The sequence below is a fragment of the Brassica napus genome, chromosome C1 (genome assembly GCF_020379485.1).
Source record: "Brassica napus cultivar Da-Ae chromosome C1, Da-Ae, whole genome shotgun sequence".
NCBI lineage: Eukaryota > Viridiplantae > Streptophyta > Magnoliopsida > Brassicales > Brassicaceae > Brassica > Brassica napus.
Genome location: NC_063444.1, coordinates 8,414,984 through 8,437,255, shown reverse-complemented (window position 1 = coordinate 8,437,255; position 22,272 = coordinate 8,414,984). Strand labels below are relative to the sequence as shown.

At 34.9% G+C, this 22,272-nt stretch overlaps 4 protein-coding genes across 7 annotated transcripts; all 4 read right to left on the bottom strand.

Moving 5' to 3' along the window:
* Positions 1-2,350: 2,350 nt before the first annotated feature.
* LOC106362641 (glutathione S-transferase T3-like) lies at positions 2,351-3,153 on the bottom strand. Its single transcript, XM_048743617.1, has 2 exons — positions 2,841-3,153; positions 2,351-2,775 (listed from the first exon to the last, which is right to left on the bottom strand). The coding sequence occupies exons 1-2, from the start codon at positions 3,151-3,153 to the stop codon at positions 2,351-2,353; spliced, it is 738 nt and encodes a 245-aa protein (XP_048599574.1).
* A 2,123-nt stretch (positions 3,154-5,276) lies between these two features.
* LOC106364043 (fe(2+) transport protein 1) lies at positions 5,277-6,598 on the bottom strand. 2 transcript variants are annotated; one of them, XM_022694202.2, is made up of 3 exons: positions 5,942-6,598; positions 5,702-5,851; positions 5,277-5,627 (listed from the first exon to the last, which is right to left on the bottom strand). In XM_022694202.2, exons 1-3 carry the CDS (start codon positions 6,503-6,505, stop codon positions 5,592-5,594), a joined length of 750 nt encoding a protein of 249 aa, XP_022549923.1. In that variant the 5' UTR covers positions 6,506-6,598; the 3' UTR covers positions 5,277-5,591. The 2 variants fall into 2 exon arrangements, with proteins under 2 accessions (XP_022549923.1, XP_013659141.1); XM_013803687.3 differs by having other exon boundaries at positions 5,285-5,610; positions 5,942-6,577.
* Positions 6,599-8,728: 2,130 nt separating this feature from the next.
* On the bottom strand, positions 8,729-11,052 carry LOC125580655. Of its 3 annotated transcripts, none has more exons than XM_048745524.1 (7): positions 10,550-11,052; positions 10,413-10,479; positions 10,198-10,273; positions 9,885-10,019; positions 9,720-9,781; positions 9,576-9,585; positions 8,729-9,471 (listed from the first exon to the last, which is right to left on the bottom strand). In XM_048745524.1, exons 2-7 carry the CDS (start codon positions 10,465-10,467, stop codon positions 9,411-9,413), a joined length of 399 nt encoding a protein of 132 aa, XP_048601481.1. In that variant the 5' UTR covers positions 10,468-10,479; positions 10,550-11,052; the 3' UTR covers positions 8,729-9,410. The 3 variants fall into 3 exon arrangements, with proteins under 3 accessions (XP_048601481.1, XP_048601482.1, XP_048601480.1); XM_048745525.1 differs by having other exon boundaries at positions 9,576-9,625; positions 10,550-11,041; XM_048745523.1 differs by having other exon boundaries at positions 9,576-9,781; positions 10,550-11,021.
* A 4,457-nt stretch (positions 11,053-15,509) lies between these two features.
* Positions 15,510-16,973, bottom strand: LOC106364042 (fe(2+) transport protein 1-like). The gene is made up of 3 exons (XM_048745522.1): positions 16,354-16,973; positions 16,105-16,254; positions 15,510-16,016 (listed from the first exon to the last, which is right to left on the bottom strand). The coding sequence occupies exons 1-3, from the start codon at positions 16,933-16,935 to the stop codon at positions 15,711-15,713; spliced, it is 1,038 nt and encodes a 345-aa protein (XP_048601479.1). The 5' UTR covers positions 16,936-16,973; the 3' UTR covers positions 15,510-15,710.
* Between the last annotated feature and the right edge of the window lie 5,299 nt (positions 16,974-22,272).

Here is a 22,272-nt window from a genome sequence, read left to right as displayed (position 1 = left end):
TATATATATATATATATATATATATATTTTTTTAAGAGTTAAGGATTCTAATGAAATTTATATGTCCAATGGTGTTACCACCATTGGAATTCTTAAGAATAAAAAATTAATAAATTTTTAAAAAGTTAAAAAAAGATAATTATTATTTTTCTATTAGTAACTATCATTAAAAAACAAAACATAAGAAAATTAAAAATTTATTTTTTTTATGATTAACTTTCATAAAAAAAAATGAAAACATGTTAAATTTAGATATATATTTTTGGATGAGTAACTATCAGTAAGAAAAAAAAAACTAAAAACATGATGAATTTAAATTTAAATTTTTATTTATTACATGATTAAACATATAAAATTACAATAACTATTAATTTTCACCGCCAAATTTGTTCTTAATATTTTCAATTAAATCATTTTTCAATTGGTGATGTGTTTCCGTCTCGCGAACCTGAAACCGAATGGCACGCATTTCATTGATGCTTGGAGGGATGTCTGTACCACGAGACTTATGCACTCGTGAACTGCTGGCTACATCTCCTTCTTCAAATTCAGATGTATCGTACTGAGTGTTGTATCCATCTCGTTCATTTTCGACTATCATATTGTGCAGTATGATACATGCTCTCATAGTCTTCCCTATCTGTTCCTGGTCCCATGAAAGTGCCGGGTTTTTCACAATCCCAAATCGAGCTTGTAAAACTCCAAATCGAGCTTCCCACATCTTTTCGGGTTGATTCTTGAAGTTTAGCAAATAACTCTGCTTTAGGACCTTAGGGAGTGAGATAGATTGGATAATTGTTGACCAGTTTAGATTAATACCGTCTGTGAGGTAGTACGCCAAATTATACATGTGTCCGTTGACCACGTACTCTACCCTCGGAGCCCGACCTTGAATAATGTCATCAAAAACAGGAGACCGATCGAGGACATTAATATCATTTAAAGTACCTTGAAGACCAAAGAAAGCGTGCCATATCCAAAGATCTTGTGAAGCTACTGCCTCTAACACAATTGACGGCTTTGTTGATCCCCGGGTAAACTGTCATTTCCAAGCCGTTGGGCAATTTTTTCACCTCCAATGCATACAGTCGATGCTTCCTACCATCCCAGGAAACCCGCGTATCTCTCCAATATGGAGTAGTCGCTGAAGATCCTCTTGTGTCGGTATTCGTAGATACTCATCACCAAATAACAGAATTATTCCTTCATTAAAATGCTTTAAACACGAAATTGCCGTGCTTTCACCAACTCTGAGATATTCATCAACTGCGCCAGCTGCAGAACCATAAGCAAGGAGACGAATTGCAGCCGTACATTTTTGTAGTGGAGAAAGACCAAACCTCCCCGATGCATCTCTTCTTTGTTGAAAGAATAGAACGTGTTCTGAGAGGCGATGGACAATACACAAGAATAATTCTTTGTTCATACGGAAACGGCGTCTGAATAAATATGGCGGGAATGTCGCATCTTCGCTGAAGTAATCATTCCATAATTGGTTGTGTCCTATTTCGCGGTCTCGTTCTATATAAGCGCGTGTCCTCAACTTATAGGGTTGGGCTTCCACAATGTTGATGTAGGTTTTGTCTATGATATCGTCGATAATTTCGTCCAATCTTTCTACAACTTCATCGGATGACGATGATGACATTTTTTTCTAGTATCTCCTGCGAAAAAAATTCCGTTAAGATTTTAAAAAACTTTCTTATTCAAAATCCTACTATATAAAAGGAGATAAATTCTAGCTTTTCTAGAGGTGCCACATGGGCAAAATAATCCCCACCTATCAAACTGCCATGTCATTACAGACTGGGCTTGGAATACAAAAAAAAGTTAACATTCGCAGCCCATTTAAACCATTCAACTTCCTTGTACCTGTCGGTTTTTCAGTTTAAGGAGATGATTTGTGTTCGATTTGAAGTATGAAAAGTTAATAGAGAAGAGTCTGTTTGATTGAAAGAGAAGCAAGTTGTTTAGAGATCAAAGCCGACATTACAAGTACCATACATTAACTAGGGAGAGAATACAGTTGCATACGAGAAAGAAAACTAAGGAAACAAAGGAAATACATAGCTAAAACAACTAAACAGCTTCAATAATAGAAGTGAAACTTGACACCTGTGACTTCCTTCACACCCGTGAATGGGAAAACAACAAAACAGCTTCACTTCCTTCACACCCGTGAATGGGAAAACAACAAAACTGACCCGTGACTTCCTTTCACACCCGTGACCTTGTACTACCTGCAACAACCAAAAAAAAATCCAAGAGTTAACAAGAGTAAAGAAAGTGTACTAACTACTCAACACAACATGAAAACCTTAACTAGTATGTGGCTTCCTTTAACTAAACATCACAGCGTTTCAGACATTAGTTTCATTTTTAAAGATGTTTTCATCTCAGATAGTGGATCAGTTTTGGCAATTAAACGCTCAAGCACTTTGCGTTTAGATATCTTCTCTTTCATTTCCATAATGCATTGAATCTTCTCCAACTCCTCTTCTCTTCCACTTTTCTTCCGCTTGATAGAAGCTTTAGCAGCCTTGACACCTATAGGTCTAGCCTCTCCTGCTGCCACCGCGTCTTCTCCATCAACCTCTACCGGTTGTTTACGCTTGTCCTTAGAGAGAAAGGCGGAGCACCATTTCTTGTCATGCCTCAGCTCCCTCCACGCATGCTCGAGTGTGAACTTGATGGAGTAGTCATTGAAGAAGATATCGAGGGCAGCTTTCATCACGTCATCATCATTTTGCCCACTTCTCTGCTCCCTCAAGGCCGCTTCATACTCCCAACAAACTTGCAAACTAGATCGTTAATCCGAGCCCACCTTTGCTTGCACTGACCAAGCTCTCTCGGTATTGTCCCGACCAGCTGAGGGCTTGAGTTGTAGTACTCTACAATCCTCCTCCAGAAATGAGTCGCCTTCTGCTCATTACCGACCACAGAGTCTTTACTCGTGTTAAGCCAAGCGCTTATGAGGATTCTATCCTCTTTGATAGACCATTTCCTCCTCTCCTTGCTTGAAGACTGCTCAGAAACAGGGGGTGTATCCATGGGTATGGACTGCTCTGTACTAAACCAAACTGGTTCGGGTGAATCAAGGCTAAAAGACGACTGGTTATTGAGACGGTTAACAAAACCAGGGGTGGTATCCATGGTTATTTTAAGCTATGTGTCACTCTACTAGCATCACAGAGCTTTAAGTATGCGATATCTATCTAAGTTACATTTAAAAGCAATCAAGTCAGCCAGAGTTAGGAAGGTAAAAAGCAGTACAAATACATTTAAACCTATCAACTCAGAGGAGTTAGGAAGGTAAAAGCATTTATCAGCTTCGGACTTTAATTCTAAATACATTTATCAGCTTCGACTTTATCAACAAAATCTGGTTTACCGCTTAGTTTATTATATTACCATTATCCCGATTCAATGACAAATACTATATACATTTTGATTACTCATAGAAAAGAGAGTTGGAAGTTGTTTGTACATTACCTTCTAAAGGTTAGACAGTCGCATTTTCATCCTCTGAATCTCTTCCTGAACAGACATGAGATAAAAGAGTCATAAGTTTTTCAAGAAAATATGGAAAAAAAAATTATAAACAGAAGGAACGAAACTAACCATGCTCTCTGTTAAGACGTTCTCCTTCTCTGCAACCCACTTGAACATGACTACCATACATAGTAGAAATACTACACTAAGCAACACACATACAAGCAATGGATAGCCATTTGCAATCCCTGTTTTCTTCTTAGCTAACTCCCCCACAATCTGCTCGACCTTAACCAGCTTCTCGTCACTCTCATTAGCTTGATCCTTTACCTCCCTAAGTTGTCTCTGATAGTCACGCAACTCCTCCATGACCGCCACATCCCACCATTTCCACACATGGCAGTCTCCATCATCCGCATTCCCACAAGTGAAGTACCTTCTCCCTGGATCTTTGCTTGTGTAAGAAGTTTCAACAACTGCCTCACCACCACAGTAGCAGGTCTTGGGGATTCCATCATCACTCTCAGATTGAGGAAGGTACTGAACCGGCTCTGCTATGTTGTGCCTACTGTCAGCTTCGTCAGAGTAGAGATCAGCTTCCACTTGAAGAAGCGAAGTTATATCTATATCATACTCCTCTGATGATGAAGGCTGGCTGTAGCTATATCGTCCCATGTTTCCTTAACCTGAAATCATAGCAACAGAGGCGTTAAAACAATTCACATAATCAAACAACTTTTGGACTACATTTCTATAAGCTCAACAGAGTCAGACCACATAGGATAAGAGGATTAGAAATCTTTATAAAAGACTAATCTTTTTGAAACACTTACTACAATCGCAAAAATCCCCCAATCGATTGAAACCCTTATCGTTTTAAACCTTGATTAGAAATAAAACAATCCCAAAATCGATTCAAAAACAAATCGTTATCAAACGCTAACTGATCTCCAAAAATTATATAAATCGATTGAAATCCCAAATCCGAACCCTAATTTGAGAAGAAACCAAAATGAGACCTAGCGTAAATCCCTAAATTAACAAGAGGACCCTTCGATTTACCTTCGCTACCGTCGAGAACCCTTCGAGTATCCTCTTTAGTGACGAGAACCCTTCGATTTATCTTCTTAGCGGTCGAGAGAAAGATCCCCTTAATCGCCGTCTCTGATTTTTTTTTTCGTGTTGCGTCCAAATGAAACGAAGTCGCGAAACCCTACACGAGTCGGAACCAATTACTTTTGCCACGTCAACATAGACCAACACATTTTAATCCTTAGCTTAGGACTTATCCTTAGCTTTTCTCGGCTAAATATTACTATTATAATCCTAATAGTTAAGGATTAGCTACTAAGGATTGTGTTAAAACCACCGTTGCGGATGTTCTAAGGAAACAATTTGAAATAACCTACTTTTCAAGTATTAGGCTGATAATGGTTTTGTCATGGGTACATGCGTACGGTGTACCGGTTTACTTTATTATATATAGACTATAATGTTATAATGCTCCAATGATTGGCATTCAGCTTGCCGAACATTCGATTACGCAACAAATTATTGTTTTTCTATAATTTGCTTTTCTTAAAAAGAGTTGTTTATTTAAATGAGCTGTAGGAACATTATACGACAAGAACTATTACTCCTAAACGAAAGGAAATAATCGTGGGACCAATCATAATACATACATGTTAACAGACATTACACATGATAGATACCAGAAAACGGTAAAGAATCGAGACTTAAACCAAAAACGGTATTTAGTTCAGCAACAAAACTCACATGACTTCAGGTCCGCACTACTATCCGGGGAATTGGTTAAGCCCATTTGGCGATGAGCGACATGCCACCGCACCCTAGAAGAGCCGCTATGAAACACTTGATCTGCAAATTGACGCTACCTTGAAGCTTTGGTCCCATGAAATCGGCCGCTAGAAGGTCCACAAGCGCCATGTAGATGAGCAATCCCGACGAGCATGCATTGAGCAATCCAACAGTGATTAATGCACTGTGGCTATTGTTTCTGTAAATTGTCGAGAGAGCGATCCCTAACGCTATTCCGAATGGAGTTGTTATCGCAAAAAAGAACGCCATAAGAAACTTACTCAACTTCGTATACTCAGCCTGAAAACATCTCCAAACTTTAAAAGTATTATTATTTACAATTTAACATTTTGAAAGAAAATAAATATTTCTTATGTATAATTTTATATACCTGGAGAATGCAACCACCAAGACCTATGCCTTCGAACATTTGATGGAAGCAAAGAGCTGTGATGAGTGATTTTATGGTGCAAATGTCATTCGTTGCTCCTAGAGATAGTCCAATGACCACAGAGTGAACTATGATTCCAAGTTCCAATACCTATATATTCATAAAATTTAAAGTTATATATCATTAAAGTGATACCGTCGATAACTACTCGTTTCCTAATACGTCCATATGTGTACTAACCATAGCAATGACTCGGTATCGCAAGAGTTGTGCAGAATCGTCATCTTTTGTTGGTAAGGTAACATCATTTGCAGGACCATGTGGTACGACCCCATATGCGTTATTGCTATCATAGATGCTCGTAGCCATGGAATCAATGAATAAAGTGATTAGACTGGACAACATAGCGAGAAACCCTGAGAATGGAAACTTGTGCCACGGGTTCTCTTCAAGACATTCTGATGACAGCATCTCAAAAGAATCAGGCAAAACGTGCATAAAACCGGTTCCAAGGATAATCCCTGAAGCGAAACACTTAACGATAATGAAAATGTTCCCGTCGGGCTGAAGGAACGGCACGTTACTGCTAAAGAGAGGAACTCCAACACCAATCATGCTTGCTACAAGGATTGTGGCAATTGCTACTATTTTGAGAGGCAAAGCTTTAGCCTTGTTGATGCACGAGTTAGCTGACTCGCTTCCGCAGTGTTCCGGCGCCGTTGAAGTTGCCGGAGAGATTGTAAAAGAGGCAAAGATAAGTGCGATGAAGATTGTTTTCACTAGAAGTGTTGAGGTTGAAGCCATTTTTTCTTCTTTTTCTTTTGGAGTTATGTATACTGTTCGGTTGTTCAATGTCTATGTGTCTGCACCTGTTGGATGGTCGGTTTATATAGTAATGTACGCCGGTTCATTTCATGCCCATTTATTGTTCGCGATAAAGAAATTATTGTTTACTAGTTAACAACTTAACATAACACTTATATTATGTAGGATAAGAATATGTTTTATATTGTCCACTATCTTTATGTCGGCTCACTCTATAATTTCATGGAAAATATAAACTAAAGTTTTGTTGGTTTTTTCCACCTGCACAAAACTCAAAATCATGATCCAGCCCAAAAGAAGAACACAAGGAGAAAGAATTAGGTCTGAGCGTTCGGGCCTTCGAGTCGGGTTCGGGCCGGTTCTTTTCGGATCCGGAACTTTTCGGGTCCTACCCAATAGGTATTTAGAAATTTTCGGCCGGGTCGGTTCTTCTCGGGTCCGGGTCGGTTCGGGTCTATAATTAAAATACCTGTAATTTTTCGGGTTTATATCGGGTCCGGATCGGGTCCGGGTATTTAGGATCTGAAAAAGACACGATATACCTAATTCCATCAATTTTAGTTGAATATTTCTTATATATATCTAAAATTTTACAAAACAACTTAAATGAAACTACTAATAATTAAAATAAAACATTTTAAAACTCTAAATTTTACATTTTAAAGCTTTATATTACTTAAAAAATAATAACAAATGTTGTTTACAAAAGATATTTCAACTAAATCATAAAATAATATATATAAAATAGAACACAAAAACATCATAGTTTTAGATATACATGTTTTTAAGTCGGGTACAAATCGGTTCTTATCGGGTCGGGTCTATTCGGGTCGGTTCTTTTCGGGTCCGGATCTATTCGGGTCGGTTCTTTTTGGGTCCGGATCTATTCGGGTCGGTTCCATTTCGGTTCCGGTTCTTTCGGGTAAAAAAATTTAGACCCAAAAGGTACTTGTAAATTTTCGGTCCGGTTCCGGATCGGGCATTTTTGGGTCGGTTCTGGTTCGGGTCTTCGAGTCCAGGTTAAAATGCCCAGGCCTAGAAAGAATGATCAAGAATCAAGAAAAAGAATAGAGAGAAAACATTTCATAAAGAGTTCTAAGAGTCTTTAAGAAATCTCCAAACACAAGCCTTAGTAAAAATCTCTTTCCTAAAATACGAAGGTTATCTCAAACATAAACCGTCTACATTCCATCTTAACCTCTCGAAGAAAATATTATCCGCTATCTTTCCCAACAGCTGGTATCAGAGCAATGTTACCGTTATATTTGAAGAAGTTTGAAGATTGCTGCAAAGGCACCAGCATAACAACGGTTTCGGGCTAAGTCGAAAAGGGGGAGATTTGTTGGTTTTTTCCTCCATTAGCCCAAAACCCAAAATCATGATCCATATTAAGAGCCCAAAAGAAGAGCACAAGGAGAAAGAATGATCAAGAATCAAGAAAAAGAACAGAGAGAAAACATTTCATAAAGAGTTCTAAGAGTCTTTAAGAAATCTCCAAACACAAGCCTTAGTAAAAATTCATTTCTTAAAATACGAAGGTTATCTCAAACATAAACCGTCTACATACCATCTTAACTTCTGGAAGAAAATATTATCCGCTATCTTTTCCAGCAAGTTTTATTAGGTTTGATGTGTTATAGCATATTTGAAATTTCGGGTAATATACATGTTATTGATTGCCTTAACTCATACATAATAAGTGCTCTGTTTTATATTACAGTTAATTAGTATTGATCATGCAATTCGTTCGTTCCTATTATGATCACTAGTAGCGGAGCCCCGCGCAAGCGCAGGGTTATTGACAATTAGAATGTGTTGTAATACTTAAAAAATGTTATAGGAAGTGATGTGGAGTGATTTGTAATACTTAAAAGGGGGGGGGAGGGGGGGGGGGGGGGGGGGAGGTTGAGAGCTCGTGTTTGTGTTAGCTCTGGTTTAGACTTAATTTGGCTGGTTTTAGTAGGGTAGTAGTTAACTTGTACTGTTTATAATTTTGTTTGTTAAACGTTTTAGATGTAAGAGAAAATCTTAAAGTTTGTAGACTTTTATCCCCCTGATCATACATGTCGCGAGATGTCTCCATAAAAAATACTAAATAGTCATGTTGTAAGAATTTGTACTTTGTTATCTCTCTTTGAACACATGTTAAATCTTTTTTAAAACAATTTTATATTGCAAATTGAATCATATATTGGATCAATATGGTATAACACAGTGTACATGATTATTTAGTATATGGATTGCTCACATCCCTAATATGTCACAGTCTTTCTTAATAATTTAACTACAAACACACAGCATCAGCTAAAAAGAGAATATTACACCCTGACATATGTTTAAAATCTTAGATCTTGAGATTTTTTGCACTATTTGAATCTCTAGACAAGGGAGAGATCATTGAGCATCTTCTCAATTGCTTACTCACTGTATGCTCTTCCTTTTGTCTACAAAAAAGCTATTCCACAAAATAGAAAAGGTTAGAATTTTCTTTATTGTACCTTGAGAAAAGGAACCATTGCCACTGCTTCTTCAGCAGTTTCAGGACAGAGATTTCCAAGAATACAGAGCTGTTCAATGCAATGGTATAAAAGTCTTGTGTCAAAAAAATGACTTAGCTGATGATAGAAAAGATTTAACATCTTACCTCAAACTCAATGAGTTGATGTCTACTCAGTATTATGTGGAATTTAAGGTAGACTATATGGCATATTCTTACAAAACTAAGGAATTGAAAAGTACTAATAGTCTTTAACCTCAAATAGCACACCAATCTGTATCAATTACATGAGGAGAAATAAGACTCTTTTCCATTAAGATGTCATGTTGACCATGAAGGTTGAACTCAGGAAGGGAAACTTTTTCTGATCGAAGGGACTCTTTTCCATCATTCAAACATATGTTCCAGTTCCGGTCTTTCTAGGATTGAGGTTATTTGAGCATGGCTTCTGTCCAAAAGAAGAAGAAAAAAGAGCAAATCAGTTTGAAGAATCAAATTAAAAAGAACCTCTACTACAAGACAAGAACAAAAAAAAGAAACAAAAAAGGGAACCTTCGATCTTCTGCAGAAGTGACACCATGTTCAACATCACATGACAGTACCTTAAAAACGAATTAGCAAAAAAAAACGAATATTCTTCAGACGTTATCATGGACGCTGCTACAGCAGGACCACTGGTCAACTTGTTCATCTCACCATCAAAAGTAACGAACACGGCGGTGTCAGATACATCAATAACTAACATCTCAACCCGGTACCTAGTAGTGAAAATCAGAGACTATTTGTTAGTTGTGAAGCTAATGAGAGTTGTATGGGAACAATTTGCAAAAGGATAATGTAAAATAGTGCAATTCCTCTTACCTTGCAACTCCAACCGCATTTTCATCATGGCAGGCCGGCACACGTGCATGATGAGAACTTGGGGCATGAGCCATAGCACCATCCATTTGTTGTTTCAATACTGGCAACATCCCCAGTACATAGGAACTCGGCAGTCTATAAATGTTTAAGTTAGTTAAAGGAAGATTTAATACAACAGGAGCTAGTGCAGTAAACCAAACTAAACACAAATCAAATCTCCACTCGATTTACCTGAAACTAATAAAGATGCAACCATGTCAAAACGCTACCATGGATTAAACACTATGAAACAACTAAATGAGAAAAAGGATACTCTCGAACTTGTCGAACAGCATCTGGATTCTTGTACCGGCTAAATGCTTCGCATACTGCAACGATTCTCAAACACTCTGCAAGGATACATATATAATAAGTCCTTCACCAAGAAAGGATTGATTTTTTTTAAAGACTATATACATTATTTCAATTTTTAGTTCAAGAAGGTTCTCTGCTAGAACTACAAAGAAATCATTTTCAGATTCAAACAACCTTTATGGAACCGATGGACGGTAGTGAGTGGCGCGAGCAGCAGGAATAAATCCATGATCACCGAATTCTGCGATCAAAGTTAAAAGATTTAAAAAACAAAATTAAGATCAATTATAAGATGCTAGTTGGAACAATACCTTCTCATCAGGGATGTAGATGGAGCCAAGCAACCCCCTTTTTTCTTATCCATGGAACCGGTGCTCGATTCAGTTGGAGATTTTGTTGTGATTTCGCTGGATTCTTAGCCATGGATGCGCTGCTCGATATTGCCGGAGCTTTATCCAAAGCGTTGGATCTGGAAATCTGACTGTTTCTTATCCATGGAAGCTACCAGAGAAGATTTGGATTCAGGAGAGTTTATATAGGTGGAGTCAAGGGGGAGATGAAGAATCCAAATCTCTTTGAATGACATAATAGCTTTGATCATGGTGGACGACGATCGGAGTCTCCGCTTCGGTTTTGAATAAAGATGATTTTGGTGGGACCCATGAACTGTCTACGTGGACACTCTCAAAAGAGAGAAAAGAGCCTCATTATATATATGATTAAACTCTATGGATCAGTAAGGAATGATTTTTTTGGTACATTTCTTCTATTCTATTTTACATGTTCCATTTATTGTGTCCAATTTGCTTATTTTTGGAGAAACAACTGAAAATATGATTATAAGTATTTCCACATAAAAGAAGAATACCGTTTGGGGGTAATAAAAAGTTCAGACCGTTTTTTTTTTCACGTATTGCACCAAATAAGTGGAAATATGTGATTTGAGGAATTGAAATTCACATTTAAAAATAACATGTTGGTCAAAATAACGGATTTAGATAACAAAATGATTTTTTTATAAATCATTGGCCATCTCATATCGTTTAATAGTATATTCAAATTAAATGTCACTCATATTTTTGTTTATGAAGTTTTAGGGACATAAGTTGTATATGCTGTATTTTAAAATTTTCAAAACGAGTATAAATTACTAAAAATGTTAAAAATCTCACGTAAACTTTGTGATCAAGGTTTAATTTTTTTCCTACAATAAGATACAATGATTATAGAATCATATGAATAAATAATTTTATTATAATAGGTGTTTATGTTAATATAAACACACATATATATATATATATTTCATATCGTTTAAATAAAACTATACATCATATGAAAATACATACTTATATTTTGATATTTGCGTTAAACATATATTGAAAAGTTAATATTTTAATCTTGAAATCTTCATTATTTTTTTTTAAATGATTATAAATTATTGAAGCCACTAAATATTCCACATTAAAAATAATTGTTGGTGTAAAATTTTGTTACATAATCATAAAATCATATGAGTAGAAACCTCATTTAATAAATATTCATATTAAAAGTATACTATATATCAATGTTAATATCATTTAATTTAATTATATATCATATATGATAGATAAGATTGATTGTTTTGATTTATTTATCCTAAAATAATTGCGAATAAACAAGAGTGGTCGTTTGATTTATATGCGCACGCCAATTTATTACATAATACTAACTGATTTATTAGTTATTTAATATATGATTATTATTTTATTATTTCATAATATGCAGAAAAACATAAAATAAGTAATAAATATAAAATATTTAGTTTGCACGAGGCGCATATCTTAAACTAAGTATGTATCTTTTTAATAATTTTAAATCTTAAATATTTTCTAAATCTTAGACCAAAGCAAAATAACGAAATGAGAATAAACTCAAAATCAATATTTATATCGAGCAATAACCAAAATTTAAAAAAAAAAGCGACACAAAAATGAGAAAAATATTGAAGATAGATAAGATTGACACATAAACGTAAATTTCTCATAACCATAATTAACTTTTAAATTGCTAAGCCATGATATAAAACTGAGCTGACCTAGTTTCATTGTAACCAAATCGTAGGTCTGAGATTTTTTGGCATAAACTTTAGGTTCTTATGCGATAGCTGATTATTTGACCTAAAATATTTTTAAAAATGAGATCAGCTTATCAGTAAACAAATTATGTAATTAACAAAAAATTTTTTTAAGAAAATTGTTTAAGGGCCACAAATATTAATTCGATCAAAAAATATAAATTTTATTATTCTATACGATATTTCTTAAATAATTTTCATATAAATTCACCATGCTCATGTCTTATCCTAGTCGTTTAATATAGTATATTCAAATTAAATGTCACTCATAATTTTGTTTATGCAGTTTTAGGGACATAAGTTAGAAGGAAGATGGATAGGCATGGAGGCAAGTTTGGTGAAAGTTTAATAAGTTGAAGTAGTTAATTTAGGAAACAAATAATTAGTGACGCTGATGTAGCCATATTCGGATATTCCCAGTTATTTGCTTTCATCATTGTCAAGAATTAACTATTGTTTTTGTATTGGGTATATGTAATATGCCGTACAAAGGTATAATGGTAAATGCATATGCAATAACCAATTGTTCTGCAGCAAATGATTCTTTTGTTTAAGGCATTCTAATACAGCCAACTGTAAGTTTTTAATTTTGACTTTTTCTTTTTTTAAATCCATGTTATTTTTTTTGGACTTATTATTCTAATACAGCCAACTGCAGCAACTTATTTTTTTAACTTGCAACAATTATGCGATACATATTATTGACTGGCTAATAAAGAAAACGTATTGACATGATTTTTTTTGAAACAAACTTTATTTATCCTTCCCAAAAGGACATTTTTTTACAACAACCTGAGAATGAAAGATTGAAGAAGAAAAACTTAACGTGGATTTTGAAACAAAGATGAAGCAACACCACTACCAAAGGGCGAACCAGTGATCCTAGAATTGGATGAATTTGAACCATATATAGATAAATGGCTCGGTGGCAGAGGCTGAAAATATGAGCTGGCTTTAGCACATTTGAATGGAAACGAGAGTGTTCCTCAACTAATTAATAACATCAAGGAACAACACAGGGGGCGAGAGTGTTTGATGAGCCAAGAACGACTGCCAAACATCACAAGAGAGGGGCATTTGAAAAATAGTTGGTTTCTAGATTCCGAAGCTGCATTACAAAGAAGACAATCTGCAGGAATTGTTCTCTTGTTGGAAGTCTGTGTCTCACAAGGACCCATGAAATAAAAGCGTGCTTTTGTATCCTCTCTTTGAGCCAAATCACCGAGTGCCATGGGATAGCCGAAAGATTAGGCTGCAAGAATGACCATGTTTGGATGAAGAGAAGCGGCCAGGAACACTGTTTTCATCATTTTTCCATAAGTAAAGATCTTGATCAAGATTGGAAGGAAGTGGAGGAGGCTGAGTCAAGAACTGGCGTACAAGTCTGACGATATGATGTCTACCAAAGACCAATTCCCATCTGAAACCTCTTGAGAGACCTTTGATGATAAGCTGGTTCCGGTGACCACTGGACCAATAGGACCCATTAGATAAAGAAATGGGCCAAAGGAAGTCCAACTATCATACCAAAATGATGCTTGGTGACCTGATTCAATATGACAGTGTATGTGAGACCGAGCTAGAGGTCTGAGCTTAACTAGTCTTCTCCAAATACACGTCCTATGTTCTGAAAATCAAATGTCCAAAAATTATTGTCTTTAATAAGATTTGCTTTCGTCCAAACAACCCAAAGGGACCCAATTTTGAGCATAAATCATCCATATCAACTTTAAACCGAGGACAATGTAGACATCTTTCAGTCTTCTCAACCCCAGGCCGCCTGCAATCTTTGGTGTACAGACTGAGTCCCAAGCAACTTTTTCGCCTCGAGCAGAAGTCAGAACACCATTCCAAAGAAACCCATTTTCTCAAGTTCCACAATGCAAGCATTTGGGAGAGGGAAAATTGAAGTCCAAATGTTTATATTGAAGTTAACTCGATATCTTAGCTCGTATATGATCCAATATGGGCTGGTTATCCAAGGGCTGTGGCTTATGAGGTGCGACGTGTGAAAATGGGTTTTCAAAGTGGACACCAATAGACTAAAAAAAATCCAGGTAAGGAAAACTAATCTCCTTTTCAAGTATTACGCAGTAATGGGTGCTGTTGAGAGAACCTAACTCTTTATTTTGTCATTTTGTAATACATTTCTAGATATTACCGCTTTATTGGATATCTTGATCACCATCATTAGGTTACTTAGTACTTACTAAAATGCGTAGATATTTAAAAATACCAAAACAAATATATTGTATTGATTCAAGTCAACCGGTAGAAATGTGAATATCACCAAAGGAAACGCTTCAGATCAGAAAAGTAAAATTTCAGAACTGAAACAGTATGGTATGCATGTTGTTAACAATGGACATGTGTACGGTGTACCGGCCTACTTATATATGCCGGTCCAACATTTTTGGATGACCTAAGCTTAATTGTTTTTAAAAGGTTTTCATATTATCTGGTTTTAAAGTACATAGATACATGATAAGAAAAATGTGAGAAAATAAAATAAGCAAAGAAAAATAAATAAAACAAAGCCACAACCCTACTCATCTAAACTCGGTAGGTTTTTAAACCAGAAATCGATTTATCTAATATCAACAATATATTTTTATGTTTATCTAATATCATATATATAATATAAAGTACATTAAAACTTTATAAACTAATTCAATTTCATTAATGATTGGCAAACAAAATTTTATCAAGTTAACTTCAAAACGATATTAGTCAAAATTAATATAAACATTTCATTGTAGTCAGTTATAATTTTTGTAAAATAATTTGCTAATACAAAATTTCACATTTTAAAAACAACTTTTACATAAAAATAACTGATGGCATTTTAAACAACTTCTCATATATTATTACTAAAAGTTCTATAATCAAAGATGAAAATTATTATAAAGAATTATAACTTATATTTACATATAAAATACTAACAAAATTCTTAGTATAAATAACTAAATAAAAGACGCCCTCTAAAATTTTATGCTCTAAGCGGTGTCTTGAGTGGCTTGCCCTCTGGATCGGACCGGCCATGTATATAGACTATAATGTCACCACTAATGTTCCAATGATTTGCATTCAGCTTGCCGAATTTAGATTACGTAACAAATAATTCTATTTTCTATAATTTGCTTTTCTTGAAAAAGAGTTTTATTTGTTTAAATGAGATGCGAAAACATTATACAACAAGAACTACTTCCCCTAAACAGAAGGAAATACTCGGGGTCGTGGTACCAATCACAATTACATACATATGAAAAAACATTAAGATACCACGTAAGTATCTTGTAATCGTTCGACAACAAAATCCACACATGACTTCAGTCCCGCAGTACTATTCGGGCAATTAGTTAAGCCCATTTGGCGATGATCGACATGCCACCACACCCTAGAAGAGCCGCAATGAAACACTTGATCTGCATTTTGACGCTACCTTGAAGCTTTGGACCCATGAACTCGGCCGCTAGAAGGTCTACAAGCGCCATGTAGATGAGCAATCCAGCGGAGCATGCATTGAGCAATCCTACAGTGATCAACGAACTAGGGCTATTGTCTCTGTAAACTGTCGAAAGAGCGATCCCTAAGGCTATTCCGAATGGCGTTGTTATCGCAAAAAAGAACGCCATAAGAAACTTATTCAAGTTCGTATACTCAGCCTGAAACATCTCAAACAGTAAGAGTTTGTTATTTGCAATTTTAACGTTTTATAAAGAAATATAGTTTCTTATATATAATTTTATATACCTGGAGAATGCAACCACCAAGACCCATGCCTTCGAACATTTGATGGAAGCAAAGGGCTGCAATGAGTCCTTTAATGGTGCAAGTGTCGCTTGTTGCTCCTAGAGATAGTCCAATGACCACAGAGTGAACTATGATTCCAAGTTCCAAGACCTATATATTCATCAGATTTATATTCGGTTATATATCACTTAAAATGATACCGTCGATTAAAATTAAAATTTGGTTTTAAATAAGTTCATGTGTACTAACCATAGCAATGACTCGATATCTCAAGAGTTGTGCATCCGCGGAATCGCCATCTTTTGTTGGTAACGTAACATCATTTCCAGGGCCGTGACCATGCCCATGGGGCATGATCCCAACTGCGTTCTTGCTAGTATAGATGCTCGTAGCCATGGAATCAATGACTAAAGTGATTAGACCGGACAGCATAGCGAGAAACCCAGAGAATGGAAATTTGTGCCACGGGTTCTCTTTAAGACATTGTGATGATAACATCTCGAAAGAATCAGGCAAAACGTGCATAAAACCAGTTCCAAGGATAATCCCTGAAGCGAAACACTTAACTATAGTGAAAATGTTCCCATCAGGTTGAAGGAAGGGCACGTTCCGGCTAAAGAGAGGAGCTCCAACACCAATCATGCTTGCTACTAAGATTGCGGCAATTGCTATGATTTTGAGAGGTAAAGCTTTAGCCTTGTCGACACACGGGTTAGCTGACTCGCTTGCACAGTCTTCAGGCGCCGTTGAAGTTGCCGGAGAGATTGTAAAGGAGACAAAGATGAATATGAGGAAGATTGTTTTCATGAGGGATGTTGGAGTTGAAGCCATCTTTTGTTTTCTTTTGGAGTTTTTGGGTGTTTGAATTGTTTACTGTTTATGCGCTTATTGAAATTATGGGTGAGTCAAGTTATATAGTAATGTGTGCCCGTTGTTTCCGTGCCATTTATTGCTAAAGAAGAACCTACCAAGAAACTTAAGAAACAAATAGATATTGAGATGTAATGCCTTTTCAAATACTTTTGCGAGTATGTATCTTTTGAGTCAGTAATGTATCAGTTCAAGACTATACCGTATTCTTCAAGATATATATATATATATATATATAAACCTGAAAATTTACTTATTTTATTAGATAATTAATTATATGTATCATAAAATTGTAGACATGTATAAAGGAGTTTTTTTGTAACATAATATAAAGGAGAGATTAATAGTACATATTTAATATATACAGACCTTGCAAGCTAACACGATTCAATCTAATTACCAATAAACTATATTTTGTAATAGAATATATATCAAGTAACAAATATGTATATTTTTGCAAATAAGCAATTCTGTGGATTTTTTTCCTTTTTATTCGTTGCACCTTTTAAAAATAATAATTCAATTTGATTTTTTTCCTATATCTAATTGTATGAGTTGATCACGTGCATGAAATTATTGTACAGCGATTCATACGGCCATATTCACAATTATTCGGTTTCATTTAAGAAATAAAAGTAAGGAATTGTCTACAACTAATTTCTCAAAAAAAGAATTCTACAACTAATACTTATGAACCAAAATAACAATCCAAAAAAACTGAATCATATTAATATGTAATTTAAATGGTTTCAATTTTGTTGACAAAAAAAAGGTTTCAATTTTAATAATTAATATGCAACTTGAATTACTGAAAAAAATCAGTTGTCACATCATATGACATCCATCGACCAAAGCGTGGAACCCTAAACTAAAATGCACTTTTCACGCCGTTTGTCTCGAGAGTTCGAAGTCAATTACATGCGTATAGTTCTGTTAGTCAGTTCTCTCATAAACGTCTACTTTAATCGTGCATTTAAGCAAATACGTACTACTAATTGTGACTTATTTAGGTTTATATATACTTTATTGAATACGATGAGCACAAAATCACACGTGACGAGCTCGTGCTCAGTGCATGGTTGCAATCTAGTCATCCAGACACGTACTCATGATACACATGCAGCAAGGTATGAAAGTAGATTTTAAAATTTTCTAAATATTGCATTTATCTTTATTAATTTAATTTATTCATTACAGTATCCTGATTTTCTTTTAAGTTTTTCTAAATATTATTTTTTTGTAATAAGTAAAAATATTTTTTCTATCATAAAAAAATTCTCTAAAAGAAATCGCCGTTTGCTCTTTTTAGTGGTCAGTGACTCTGTCGATGGTGGTCATCCCTCTTCTTCTCTTAGACATTTTTGTTTGTACCTCTTTTCTTTCTCCAATTTTTTTTTTGTCAATTTGATATACGTTTTTCTTTAGATATCTCCCACATATTTTCTTGTAGAGTTAAATTAGAGATTTGGATAATGAAGTTGCTTCTAAAGCATCGGTAATAGTGATCGGCTGTTTGGTTGAAGGGTATCGGGTGGCCTATCACTTTATGATTTTTCTTCTTATTTAGCTTTAATCTCTTTTTATGTGTGAATTACATTAAATCTAATCATGCATTTGAGGATCTTTTCAAACTTTTGGGAGGTCTTAAAATATAATTTTGCTTCATTAGCGTTTTTAGATTCAATTGAACTCTTGTTTCTTTTTTTTTTATAACTTTTTTGAAAATAAATTTACATACTTGAATAAAATGATCATGATTTCTTTTATTTGAATCAATTTTTTGTAATACAAACTTTCACTGAAATAGTTTAGCAGACACAGGGGGTCGATACACATCCTTTGGATCATCTATCTTTAAGGTTTAATTTATTAAGTAACTTACTTTTTTTTATATAATTGGAGAAATGACTTCTTGTACAATTTTGAAATTCTATCTTTGATATATATTGTTAAGGTAGATGGACTTCCAACCTAAAATCAGTTGGTGATAAGTGGAATAGTCTATTTATCTTATATATTACTAAAGATTCTTTCTAACATTGTCTCTAATACGCACTTTCGAGATGATGGCTCTTTGAACGTCAATCTCAGAATGCTCGGGCAAAGATCGATGGGCCAGTTTTGGGCCAGATCGATGTGGATCGGATTGGACTGCGTGGATCGGTCTCTGATACCATGTTAAGCTAGATGGACTTCTAACCTAAAACCAATTAGTGATAAGTGGAGTGGCCCATCTATCTTATATATTAGTAAAGATTTCTTCCAACATCCGATGTGAGATACTTTGTGTCTAATGATATATAATACCATGAACTCGGGTATACTGTTTTATGTCAAATTGTCTTTTAATCCTAAAAGCTATGTCCACCAATTTTCTTTTTGACATGGCCATACGGTGTCATATTGATAAATTTTGTGAGAACCTATGTGATGCTTGACCATGACAAAAAAATGTGATGCTTGACCTAACTATAAATGGTTTAAAGTTTAATGGAGTAAATTCTTTTTATTTAAACACATGGAGGTGGTCTAGTGGTATACGGATTACGAAGATACCTAGATTCGAAACAACCCTAACACTCTAAACATGTGTGGTCACGCGAATATGAGCCATGTTTTAGACTTTATTTAAATACTCAGAGTGAAAGTTCATATGTGAACCGCACCTCATTTTTGAAGATTAGTATGAGCTTCTATATGGGTCTGAGATACTCTAATTTTTTTTTTTATCTTTATATCGGAATTTAGTGTCCACCTTATAATTATATAAAACGAAAATGTTTTTTCCTTATATTTTTTGTTGTTTTTGTTTGAATGTGATGTACCTTCAATTGTGTATATAGAGCTAAACATAATTAATTATATTGATTATAATGAAAGCAAGCATAAAGCCAACTCCAGTGAAACATCAAAATATTAAATTTGATGTAATTTTATTTTTAACAAAATAACAAAATTAACACTATTTCATCAAATTTAGTGTACTGTAAATAGTGTTAAATTTGAATTAATACTATTTATCACACCAAAATATTTAAAATATATATTTATTATATTTCATTTAATAATATAAGTCAATTATTATCATTAATTAGTTTTTTTTGTCATCTATCATTAATAAGTTCAAATAATATAGAATATTATTTTTAGTGTAAAATTTGATATTATGGTTACAGATTAAAAAACAATTAGGACACCAATCCAAATTTGGTGTCACAAAGAATCATAGTAGTATTTTATATTATTATTTATATTATCCTTATAATCAATACGGTCAATGCCGAGAATGTATCCAACTATTCAGGGCATGCCTCCTTACAAGTCAACTTCGGTTAGAGTTATTTTTTTGTTTTTTCGAAAAAAGAGAATAAATAATGACATCAAACTGGAATTACAGTATTAATTATTTTTATGAAATAAAGAAAGAATAAATTATTTTTACAATATTGTTTACCTGTCGCTTTTGTTTCCACGTTTTCATATTTGGACGAGCACGAACCAGTACGTGCCGGACTCATACTCCACCGACGTGACAAATTGCCTACATCTCGATTGGACAACTTTAATAAATACAATAATGGAAAGATTTTCCATATTAGGCAAGTAATCTCTATTTTTCCGTGTCGAAAAATATAAATATATGATATATCTTTGATTTGGCTTTATAACTTCATTTGTCAGAACTGAAAGTAAAAACAACAAACTAAAATAAATGATCATTGCAGAAAAGTAACTCATCTAAAAGCACGTAGATTAACATACACTACAAGAAAACAGCGGTATTCTGACGGACATTCCGACGGAAAATGAAATCCTCGGAATTTCCTCGGAATATACCGACGGAATTCCGAGGAAACATCAATCCGTCGGAATATTCCGAGGAAATTCCGAGGAAAAATGTGTTCCTCGGAAAAAACCGACGGAATTCCGAGGAAACATCAATCCGTCGGAATATTCCGAGGAAATTCCGAGGAAATATTATAGGGATTTTACAAAATTCCGAGGAAATTCCGACGAACTAGTGATCGATCGATGCGTTTTTGGACATATACCCATCGATCGATCACATTGTTACGCTTTGGTCCATCTTAGTGATCGATCGATGCGTTTTTGGACATAAATCCATCGATCGATCCGTTTATAAAAAAACATTCGAGGTTTTGAAACCCCAAACACTAGTTCCTCGGAATTTCCTCGGAATATTCCGAGGAAATTCCGAGGAACACTTGATATCCTCAATCGATCGATGGGATAATCTCATCGATCGATCACATTCTTACGGCCCGGTGCATCTACGTGATCGATCGATGCGTTTTTGAATATATATACATCGATCGAAGCGTTTATAAAAAAAAATTGACGTTTTGAAACCCCAAACACTAGTTCCTCGGAATTTCGTCGGAATATTCCGAGGAAATTCCGAGGAAGAAGAGGGTTTCCTCGGAATTCCCTCGGAATATTCCGAGGAAATTCCGAGGAAATAGGGTTTTTAAACCGAAAACAACGTTTTGCGGTTTGAATAACACCTATATAACCCTTATTAAGGGTCTTACGTTCATTATGAAGTCAAAAATTTGTTCCTTACCCTATAATAAACACTTTTCCGATTGTATGAACGAAATCCCCACAACATAAGAGAAACACTTATACACTTTAATGAACGGTAAAGGGAATACTTACAAATCGTTTTGAAATTTTTTATTTCATGGTTTATGCTCATCTATACAAAGAATCCTCAATGGTATGCATTACAATTGTATAAGAAATGAAATACGGCAAAAAAAATTGATGTTTTGAAACCTCAAACACTAGTTCCTCGGTATTTCCTCGGAATATTCCGAGGAAATTCCGAGGAACACTTGATATCCTCAATCGATCGATGGGATAATCTCATCGATCGATCACATTCTTACGGCCCGGTGCATCTACGTGATCGATCGATGCGTTTTTGAATATATATACATCGATCGATGCGTTTATAAAAAAAAAATTGACGTTTTGAAACCCCAAACACTAGTTCCTCGGAATTTCCTCGGAATATTCCGAGGAAATTCCGAGGAACAATATAAATTAATAGAAATACATGCACAGGATATTTTTTTCCTCGAATTAATGAAAATATTCCGAGGAAATTCCGACGGATATTTAAGTGGCCGTCGGAATTTCCTCGGAATATTTTCATTTAACCGGGCAAACAAGCCGCCAAATATTTCGCGAAAATTGAAATTGAAATACTGAGGGAATTCCGACGGAAAATATCCGTCGGACCCAAGGTTTTATAAACTTGAAACGCATCTT